An 11,451-nucleotide genomic window follows, 5' to 3' on the forward strand; every position below is an offset into this window, starting at 1 on the left:
AGAGCTATCTAAGTCTATGACTTTTGAACTTATTTGAACCTTGTGACACACCCCAGTGAAAAGAAGGGTCCAATGTACCAAAACTTAATATAATGAAATATCATTCTATTTTTTGAGGATCCCTAACGCCCATACCTGCTTTTTCTTTATTTCCTTACTGTTCTTTAGCCATTTATTTTACAATGTGCATATGTTTGCATGTATGGATATGTATGTGTTGTAGGGCCCATGTTTTGTGCACAACTTGGTTCGTAATCAGCCTAATATAGCTGCAGTGAACCAAACCCAGTCTACCAAAGAACAAGTATAAGGCCTAGGATCCTTGTTTCTACTTGGGCCTGGGTACTGTCCAAAATAAAAACCCACACAAACCTCTCTTGATCTCCTCAGAGAAATGAGAACAAGAAATTTGCTGCAATGCCTTACTCAATATGTCATTCCCCATGATACGCGAGGTGGAAGGCTCACCTCGATTCTCGGGCACTCGGTTCCCTCTCAAGGAAGTCGCCCTTTCTACGATTCAACGAGGAGAAAACTCTCTTTGCTTATACCTATGCGAAGGGAATCCACCCTCTCTCTGAATCCATGAAAGGGGGAGTCTAACCTCTCCCTATACCTACGAGGTTGGGAGACTGGTCTTTCCCTATACGTCCGAGGTGGGGAGATTGGTCTTTCCCTATACCTACTCTGCTGCCAATGGTGAAGCGTGTTCTCTCCACCACGAGAATCCCCGCCACTCGGGCTATTCTCCTGACAATCCTTGAGGCATTCCCGATCTCCATCTCAGGAATTGTTGATTAGTAAGTAAAGTTTTTATAATTCTATTGATAAGTGGTATCTATAAAATACATGTGCTAAATTTTCTACAAAGTATTTTAGTCTTTGAGGTTGAGATCATTGTTCTAAGCTAGTCACATTTCAAAAATAATTGGCTACTTTTTGAATCTTTGGAGGCATGCATGCTCACTCAGTGTTATGGATTTCGACTTAAGATCTCTATTTCAGAGGGTGAGTTTGAAATCCAACAATTCCTTAACAAAACTAAACCAACTCAATTCATTAAACCTCATATATAACTCCAAAAAAGTTAAAAACCTCAACAACATTGCCATTCCAAAGTCCCAACCTTACCAATAGATACTGATCTAGATAGACAAATCCAAACGAAACCCACACAACCCAAAAATAAATAAATAAACAAAAACAAAAACAAAACAAAACAAAACAAACAAACAAAAACAAAAACAAAAACAAAAAAAAACAAAAAACAAAAAAACAAAACAAAATGGAGACAAAGCCACAAACAACTCATAGAAAATACAAAACCCCATAGACAAAACCATTGATATTTTGTGAATTCAAATTTAGTACTAAAGGAAAAGAGAGATACAGAGGTTTAAGAGGATGAGAAGTGTTGAGAGAAGAAGCAAGCCGTGGGAGGATTTTTGCCAAATTCCATCATTTCTGAAAGGATTTCAAACCAATGGATTTGCACATCTCAAATCCTACTTAGATTTGGGCTATATCCAAATCCATCTCTTTTTAAGTAACCTAAACAAAAAAATTGGAATATGGCTTCTCAAATCCAAATCCATAGGCCCAAATCCGGGCATCCAAACAGAGCATAAGGAAACCGAATTAAATCATATACATGAAGACGATTTTTTTTTTTTTAATACAAACAAAGGTATCCAGACCTCTTCAAATATATAACTATTCCTTCAAATATATGCAATCCCTCGTCTCAAAGGTTATTACAAGAAGTAATCCCTTGGGAATGGCTCGAAAATGCTGCCAAGAGGTTTCGAATCTAGAATCTTTTGGATATCATAAGATCTTAGGAACCACTTAGCCAATCCCTTGAGGTTCATGAAGATGAAGTTAATTTAAGCTCTCCTACAATTTTTTTTTCTATTACTGTTGTGGGGGTTTTTTTCCCGCACACTCGGCTCATTGTCCTCTTTGGGGAGCCAAGCCTGCAAGGATTTGTCCTCGTTCCCGAGTGTGGTCTTTGGGATTTTCACCTTCTTGAGGCTTGACACCCTTAGTCCCACATCGGTTAGAGAAGCGCCCCATGCATGCCTTATAAGCCCTCAGAGCAAGGCATGGTGTACCACTCAGCCACACATGTGTGATGAGTGGTACACCATGCCTTGCTCCGAGGGCTTATATGGCATGCGTGGGGCGCTTCTCTAACCGATGTGGGACTAAAGGTGTCAAGCCTCAAGAAGGTGAAACTCCCAAAGACCACACTCGAGGACGAGGACAAATCCTTGCGGGCTTGGCTCCCCAAAGAGGACAATGAGCCGAGTGTGCGAGGAAAAAACCCCCACAACTGTCTTTTTAGCAGATTAAAAGTCAATTTTAAAAAGAATTTTCACTCCCTTCTTTATTTAGAGTGCAAATTAATCTTGAATGGTTTAAAATAAATGCCTCTCATCTTCTTCTTTTTTTTCTTTTTTTAGTATTCAATTGCATATGAAAGTTCAGCTTAATGTATGTAATATAGTAATTTTTTTTCTTTTGAAATTTTTGATTAATTTCTTTTTTATGTGCGTGTGGGCTAGTACCAATTAATGGATTTTTAAATGAAGTTAATTATGTTGGATATATTTTAGAAACAATTCATTTTTGTGACTATGCAAACAAGAACAACATATAATATATATATATATATATATAATCATAAACAAGAACACAAATAGATTCAATAGACAAAATTCATATATAGATATGTATATAAGACGAAATCTGCAAAATAATTAAATAATTCATAGACCAGATGCATGAAGAATATGTGACTTAAAGCAGATTTTGCCCCTCACACAAAATGTGGTACTTAGAGAATTACAGACATCTACCTTCCAGAATAAAATGATCAACAACATGGAGAAGAAACATTGCAATATCCGTGCTCAGCGAGTAAACTGAACTATATCTCTTTCTCTCTCTTTGACTCTATGCAGATGTATGCACAAAAATATTCTCTTTGAAGTTTTTCGGTCAAAAGTTGTTTTTATGAATAATGGGCCGTTTGGTAATGTTGTTCTAGTAATGTTGTTTGTATTTTCTGGAAATATGTGTGAGTGAAAAAACATGTGAAAATACGTATAATGTTGTTTAAAAACTAAAAAATGTTGCTCAAATAACCATACCAAACAACCCTTAAGTCACTATGAATATATTCAATAGTGAGCATACATATTGTTCAGGAAAAAACTATTGTATACAGGCTTATTGACTCAAAAAATAAATAATAAAATATTATTATTTGGACAAGATGACCCAATCCATACATGCCTAAGCCCAATCCAATGCCCAACCCATAAACATATTAATATTTTTCTAACAAATTGTTCTTCACATGGATTTCAAGCTTAATAAAAGTTACACATTGATTAAGATATACACTTTCTCACTTAAAATTGTTGACATGCAGGTATAAAAAGAAAAGATATGGGATTATAGAAGGATGCTTGGGTCAAGAGTGTCTGGTGCAATGCCCTCATAGCATTCACACTATTTGACTTTAAGTGTGAAATTATCATTGGGGTATTTGCTTATTTGGTGGACTTGATAATTTATACTGCAAAACAAAACCATTGTATCACTCAATTTCCACATGCCAGGCATCTTCCACTACTTTGGAACTTGATGGCTCTTTAATCCACATAGTTTTGAATCTGAAAGGCCTAACAAAATGGGGGCAGAGGTCTGAATTGGGAGCAACTAATAAATGTCTCACTCCCACTTTTGGAAACATGAATTGCCACTCCTGGTTTAATATTCCCTCATGCTACACTTACTATTGAAATCTCCAATTTTTAGCCACAAAAGAATCCACAACATTGTTGACCAGTTCCCAAAAAGATTGCTTTCCCATTAAGGGAATGAAGGCCATAAACAGAGCATAGCATCCAAGCTTGCTCAGGAGTCAGGAGGGTCAAATACACCAAATAAGCCACCAAATTTTTATTAGAATACACTAATTCAATATCAACCCCCATCCTCTACAAACTACTTCACCTTCAGCCTCGACACAAAAACTATATACAAAGTCAATCCTCTGTTTTATCCAATCTATTTTATTGGAATTAACTTTTGTTTCCACCAATAACACTAAATCCAGATATTTTTTTACCTATATATGAGGGATCTGAGGAAAATAACATATTTACCTATATATATATATATATATATATATAGTTTTTGAAGACAGTTTTTTCCTATATATATTTACCTACTTCCTTTGATGCACTTTTTTTTCCTTCTCAACTTTTCCCTCTTGAAGTAAAAATGTTAATTACACAGTCTGGAGGCAAATCCGCACGCACCGCACCTACCACTTAATCCCAAATGCATACCTAATATAACACCATTATCATACATTATATTTTAATTTGATAGTAATATTACAGTCACAAACAATTTTATAACATTGAATCAAAAAAAACTATTTTATAACATTTCTATTATTATTGCAACCAATTTTTACTGGTTCTCATTTGAACCCACGACTAATAAACAGTTGAACATCATATTTTTACTTATAAGTAATCCATCATCATATTGACATTTTGTAAAATAGTTTATAGCTATAGCATTTTCCTTAATTTGAGCTTAAACCTTTAGAGGAAATTTCTGAGAAGAAACTTAAAAGCGTTGGCATCCGCAACTGGGGGGAGCAACAACTGATATTTTTTTTTAGTTTAACACACAATCATTGAGTTCCTTCTTAATTTCCAAGTCAATGGCCCCACTGAATGAAGCTTATTGCTTTCTTAATAAGCAAATCAATAGTAGTACACTTCTTATCTATTTATTTTATAAACCCCTGAAGCTTTATCATTCTTAAAAGCTTCCACTAGCAAACAAGCAAGCAAAATATGGAGTCAAGTGGTGCTTGTAGAGATATTTGCTTCTCACCTTCAAAGACTAATGGAAGAGAGAAAGGAGAGAGAGTAAATTCTTTGTCCTCTTGGGAGATGGATTCACTCATCGCGCTTTGTGACACCTTCTTGCCGTCCATTGATGTTTCCAACCTTACAACCGATGACTCTGTTGTCAAATTCTACACCACTTCTGCTTCTATGGCTGGCACTCCAGAACGAGTAAGATTATACCATCCGTACCCATTTTGATTATTTTTCTGATAATTACATACATGGGGAAGTGTTTCGAATCTTGATTCTTCTAGTAAAAAAGACTAAACAATATCACTAAGTTAGAAAACTCTTACCGTACGTATTACAAGCATATGTCTTAGGTTGTTGGAAAATAAAGATTTTTTAAAGTAATTTTACAAAAAAATATACAATTTTTGCTGTTGTCGTTTAGACCCATGTGGTAGGTGTTGTTGATGTTGAAGTGTTTTTTTTTTTTTAATGTAGAAGTACTTGAACATGCATGTAGGTTGGGGCACTGATAAGCGACAGACTGAATCACCCAAAGAAGTGGCTGATGAGAGTGGCATTATGGGTGTTATCAACTTGGATTGGGACCTTAATACTATGTGGGAGAGCAAGCCTTTCTAGTCAATTTCCATACTTTAAAAGATTTTCTCGGGTATCTCCCCAAAAAAGAGAAGAAATAGTGCTTTCATTATCTCTTAGTTATTTCTATCCACTAAGAATGCTCAGCAAGGCCATGAAGATTCTCACACTCTATGCTTTCTTCACTCAGGTTAGAATTAATTAGTTGGAATTGTGTTAATGTTAGTATTCTCCCAGCATATATGATTACATGGTATACTTGTATTATATAATTTATTAATCCGATGCATGCTGAACACGTGGACACCCCCCCCCCCCACTTAATAAGAGAGACCAATAATATAATTTGTAATATTTATGTAGTAAAAATTTTTACAACAGTAATATACAATATGGCATTATTAGAAAATGGCCTAGGACCAACCTATCATGAACAGCGAGAGTTATAAGACTAGCAATTATTCTGGGCCTGTTTGGTAATGTTGTTCTAATAACATTGTTTGTATTTTTTGAAAATATGTGTGGGTAAAAAAATGTGTAAATATACGTGTTATGTTGTTTAAAAACTGAAAACTGTTGTTTAAATGCATGTACCAAACACCCCTCTGTTGCTTGCTAAAAATTAAATAAATATAAAACCTAGAGAAATGTACAATAATTGAACAACTAAAAACTTTAAGCATGTTTTTCCCGTACTCAAGTTCTAGGGTCTACACTATACCTTGAATTTTTGTTTGAAGAACCTGAAATATGGTATTAAAATACATCAATCAAGATTCAGAGCACATACATACATAAACATGCAAATAACATAAGTATATAATCATATATTTGTATATAGAAAAAGAATAACAATTTCACTTTTTAGTACTAGAGTGAATTATAACTCATAGATATATTATATACAAAATTATATATATATAAGTTAATTATTTTGACTAGAATAATTATCGTCTTCCTAAATTTTAATGAGCATATAAAAGCCGTCTAATTTGCTATAGACATATAAAAATATCCACTCAAATTAAAAACCCCCTACGCATCTCCCATCAAAGCAATGATTACCCATGATCTTTCATATAATAAAATTCCATTATTATCTTCATAATGAATTTTAAACAATTTCCCACTCAATGTAAATTACAAAATTGTTTGTTAAAATCGAATAGAAAAAAGATTTCTAGAACCAAGATGCAAGAGCAAATTTTAGCATATAAAAGAAAAACTAGAAATAAGAAATTATTTTGTTTCTTTTGTGGGGAATTGGGGCAACTCAAATTTTTAGAGTGCCACTGACCATTTACACTGGCAAGTACACAACTTAACAACATTATTGACATTTTTTTTTTTTTAGTATTGATGTACTATGATCGATTACTATGTCAGACTTTGATTATGCCTCCACCTGGGAATTTAATTTAATTTACCATCCCAGAGAGTTGGAATATTTTAAAAAACCAGGAACTTATTGTCACTACTAGAAATTTTGTATTTTTTTTTTTAATGATGAACTGGCATACCAATACAAATATTCAATTTAATATCTGTAATTCCAGAATTACAGAAAACAAAATGTATAGTTGCATATTCAGGAAAATTCATGTATGTTATGTTTCACTCTGATCCTACATGCCCAAATTAACGTGTTCAGGTAGATGGGAAGGATGAGAACCTATCATGGAAAGCAATTGACTATAGTGGACCCGACCCAGAATTCAAAACCCAAACTGAGCAGTCCAAGGCATTAAAAAAAATTGGATATAAAGAATCTGATGAAGAAGAAGATGGTAGTAAAGAATGGTTTTGTGGACCTCTTTACAGAGGCCTCATCAATCTTAAAAAACCACGGGACATGGCTGCAAATACTCTACGTCAACTTGGATTTCCTGTCTCAGTTCTTTCTCAGAAAACCAATCATCCCAGCCTATCTTGTCCTTCTTTAATTATCCAATGTGATGCAGTAGTGATTGGTTCTGGCTCAGGTGGTGGTGTTGTTGCTGGTGTTCTAGCAAAGGCTGGTTACAAAGTGCTTGTATTGGAGAAAGGAAACTATTGTGCCAGGAAAAATCTGTCTCTTCTTGAAGGCCCAACTATGGATAAAATGTACCTATCCAGTGGTTTGTTGGCAACTGATGATATGGGTGTATTAGTACTTGCAGGCTCCACAGTTGGCGGAGGCTCTTCAATTAACTGGTCAGCTTCAATTAAGACACCCCAGCATGTAATTAATGAATGGCGTGATCACTATGAACTTGAACTATTTGGCAGTGAACTATACAAAGAAGCTTTGGATGTTGTCTATGAAAAAATGGGAGTTCAGTCTGAATTCCAAGATGAAGGATTCAATAATGCGGTCTTGAGACAAGGTTGTCAAGAATTGGGTTATCCTGTGAAAAACATACCAAGAAATTCTCCACCGGATCATTATTGTGGTTGGTGTTGTTTTGGCTGCAAGGATGGAAGAAAGAAAGGCACGTCCGAAACATGGCTTGTGGACTTGGTAAATTCAGGCAATGGTGCAATTCTTCCCGGTTGTGAGGCCATTAAAGTCTTAACCAAGACAAAGAAAGGAAGAGATAGGAAGACAGCAACTGGGGTTGCTTTCGAATTTGAGTACAATGGAGCAAAAAACATTGCCGTGATAGAGTCTAAGGTGACTATAGTTGCGTGTGGCGCCATCAGTACACCTGCATTGTTGAAAAAAAGTGGCTTGAAGAATGGTAACATCGGTAAGAACTTGCATCTCCATCCAGCAACAATGGCATGGGGCTACTTTCCAGATACACCTTTACCCAATGTTTGGCCAGAGGAAGACAAGAAGAGCTATGAAGGAGGGATAATGACAGCAATGTCTACAGTTGTTGCAAATTTGGATGGGTCTGGATATGGTGCCGTAATACAGACGCCTTCATTGCACCCCGGTACATTCTCAATTTTAATGCCATGGATTTCTGGGACAGATATAAAAAACAGAATGTGCAGGTTTTCTAGGACTGCCCATATATTTGCATTGGCAAGGGATAAAGGATCAGGAACAGTGGTTTCACCAAACTCAATCAATTACCAAATGGAAGTTGCTGATGAAGAGAGTCTAAAGAAAGGGCTAGAAAAGATACTGAGGATATTGAAAGCAGCAGGAGCTGAAGAAATTGGGACTCATCACTGCAAAGGAAAGACCTTAAATGTGAAGAACGTGGGCTCAACTGAATTTGAGAGGTTTGTGAAAGAGGAGAGTTCAAGGGCATTGAGAGGCCTTTCGACGCCGATATGTTCAGCACATCAAATGGGGAGTTGTAGGATGGGGGTTGATCCAAAGAAATCAGTGGTGAACCAAATGGGAGAAACATGGGAGGTAGAGGGACTGTTTGTGGCAGATACAAGTGTGTTTCCAACAGCTTTAGGTGTTAATCCAATGGTCACTGTTCAGGCTATTGCTTATTGCACTGCTCAATCAGCTCTTCAAGTTCTTAGGGGGAAAATATAGTGTTAGATTTTATACTTGTTGAGGATAGCAAACTAGTTAATTCCAATGTTTTCATCGACTCCCTCGAGGCAGAGGCTCGAGGACATTATAAAGCTTCATGAGCACACCAGAGTAAATAATACCAAAAGAACGACGAGGCAATTATGATCTTTGAGGATTATTTTCTTTCACTATCTCATTATGTTTAAAATAAATAAAAATTAAAAAAAAATGAAAACCCATCTCATTCCAAAATAAAACACAAATCTTTCACCACATATTTGTGATGTGGATTGAGAGTGACACGAAGGATATTATGATTTTATTGTATTGATCTTATAAACTAATGTGCCAATTTTTAAGCATATGAAAAAAAAGTAATTAAGAAATACATTTATTATATTGTTAATGTGATATCAAATATTATATTTATTATGGCAGTTTGTTAACACTTTATAATAAAACGGGTAATAAACATCACTTGATTATTGGAAAAAAGAAAAAAGAAAAAAAAAAGTAGTATCTTTAAAATGAGATGTTTGGTAAATTCCAATTAACTCAATTGATAAAGTTTCTTGTCGTTGAATTAGAATTCATTTGGTTGGAGTGAAATTAGGAGGAATGGAAAATGGGGGAGAAAAATGTTTTCTTGCCAAGCCCACTTTTTGTGAAGAGGGAGTTTCTCCCCAAATTGTTGAGAAAATGGAGGAGAAAGTGGGTTTAAGATGAAAAATTACTTATCTACCCCTCTCCCCCTACATGTTGGTTTCCTTTTTCTTTTTCTATTTTTTCCTTTTTCAAGATTTTTTTAATGTTAATTTTTTTCTTATAAACTATTAATTTTTTTTATGTAATAGGGGTATGAGAGGAAATTTATAGAAACACTATTTTCTATCCTTTTATTTTTCTTCTTAAGCAAACAAAAGAGTTTTCCACTTATACACTTTTGCATCCCCAACAAAACATACATAAGAGAAAACTAAAATCTTTTCTATCCCCCATTTTTTATCTCAACCATTTACTATCCTCCCACTTTTCCATCTATCAACAAAACAAACCCTAAAAGATATGGAGTTTCAATTATTCCTACATCAATCAACAGCAATCATCATAAAGCGAACGTTATAGATTAAAATTTTTGTATTTAAAAAAAATATAAATAAATAAATAAATTTTTAAAAAAACACATATGAGAACAAGGGGGTAAACCAAGGAAGAAGATACCGTACCGTATAGGTTGGTACAGTTGGTATATACCGTACCAATACGTGCACCAGTACCGAAACTCCAACGTTTCGTATCGGTTTAAATACCGACCGATTTCGGGCGTTTCATCCGGTACTAGGTGCATTGACTAGTTCAAAAAAAAAACCTTTTTCTTTCAGTTTTGTAATTTCCAAATTTTTGTAAGGGCAAAATGATAACTTATTTGTATTAGCTAATTTGCATTATTTGTTTTCTTAGTATGCAATAAACAATTAAGCTTTCAGTTTTTTATATTGTGTTTTTTTTTTTTTTTTAGGTTGACGCCAAGTCTAAAACCATGAATAATTTGTTCTGAATTGAGGTAATGTTTTATGGTAAACTTTTATTATTGTTATTATTATTATTATTATAAAATAGTGGTAAACCCGAAACGGTACACCGGTATTGACCGATATCGAAATATATCGTTCCACTAGCCAAACTGGTACAGTCTCTGGTACGAGATTGACTCCTTTGGAGTAAACAGTAAAGGTGGCTATGTACACCCTTTAAACTTAAAAAATTAAATAATAATAATAATAACCCTTTAACTGAGATTTTTTTTGGGTTTTCTTAACGGATGCTTTAAGAGCATTTATTAGCAAACTATTTTATGAAAATTTTTATGGGGAAAAAAAAAAAGTAACTCATTTTTTGACAAATTTTCCTATTTTTTATAAAAGTGATATCAAAAGTTTCCTAAAATTGTCCATTAATAAATGCCCTAAAAATACTAGTTAACTACTGGATCTTTTTTTTTTTTTATTCCTAAATAACAAATATTTTTGTTAATACATTTATCATCCCAATTCATTTCACCCAGCGATAAAAACCAACTTATAAAGTATAAATTATGCCCACAAAAAAAAAAAAAAAAGTAATATGTTTAAAATATTTTGACGGCATTTTCACGACGAATTTTAGATGGTAAGTGTGAGGAAAAATAGGCCAAGTTGGAGTATGGGGCCGAGGGCCATGCCCAAGGATGGTCGAAAGATTTGAAAAGCAGTAGGGTCGATAAGTCGAGGATAAGGGAAGATCATAACGAGGCAGGCAATAGTTACCGAGGAGCCGAGCCTCCTCAGAAAGTATTATGGGAGGATGGAGCCCAGCTATCTCGAAAATTCTATACAAAAGGGAACTGTTCTTCTAAGGATAAATATAAAGGAAAGTAGCCAACAACAAAGGAGGAAATATCTGGGGAGAAGGCTGCCACCACCACATTAAATGTTCTACACCAAACCACTTGGC

The 11,451-nt window shown here is 34.7% G+C and overlaps 1 protein-coding gene across 1 annotated transcript; it reads left to right on the plus strand.

The window, feature by feature from the left end:
- Positions 1 to 4,803: 4,803 nt before the first annotated feature.
- Positions 4,804 to 9,231, plus strand: LOC115972485 (long-chain-alcohol oxidase FAO4A-like). Its single transcript, XM_031092795.1, has 3 exons — positions 4,804 to 5,111; positions 5,413 to 5,682; positions 7,144 to 9,231. Exons 1-3 carry the CDS (start codon positions 4,887 to 4,889, stop codon positions 8,974 to 8,976), a joined length of 2,328 nt encoding a protein of 775 aa, XP_030948655.1. The 5' UTR covers positions 4,804 to 4,886; the 3' UTR covers positions 8,977 to 9,231.
- Positions 9,232 to 11,451: the final 2,220 nt, after the last annotated feature.

Source organism: Quercus lobata, chromosome 12 (genome assembly GCF_001633185.2).
Source record: "Quercus lobata isolate SW786 chromosome 12, ValleyOak3.0 Primary Assembly, whole genome shotgun sequence".
NCBI lineage: Eukaryota > Viridiplantae > Streptophyta > Magnoliopsida > Fagales > Fagaceae > Quercus > Quercus lobata.

Bases quoted from the DNA above. Each gene is read 5' to 3' on its own strand.
- LOC115972485 (XM_031092795.1), top strand. From the start codon at position 4,887: ATGGAGTCAAGTGGTGCTTGTAGAGATATTTGCTTCTCACCTTCAAAG. The intron at 5,112-5,412 runs GTAAGATTATAC...ACATGCATGTAG, and splicing joins TGGCTGGCACTCCAGAACGA to GTTGGGGCACTGATAAGCGA. The intron at 5,683-7,143 runs GTTAGAATTAAT...TAACGTGTTCAG, and splicing joins TCTATGCTTTCTTCACTCAG to GTAGATGGGAAGGATGAGAA.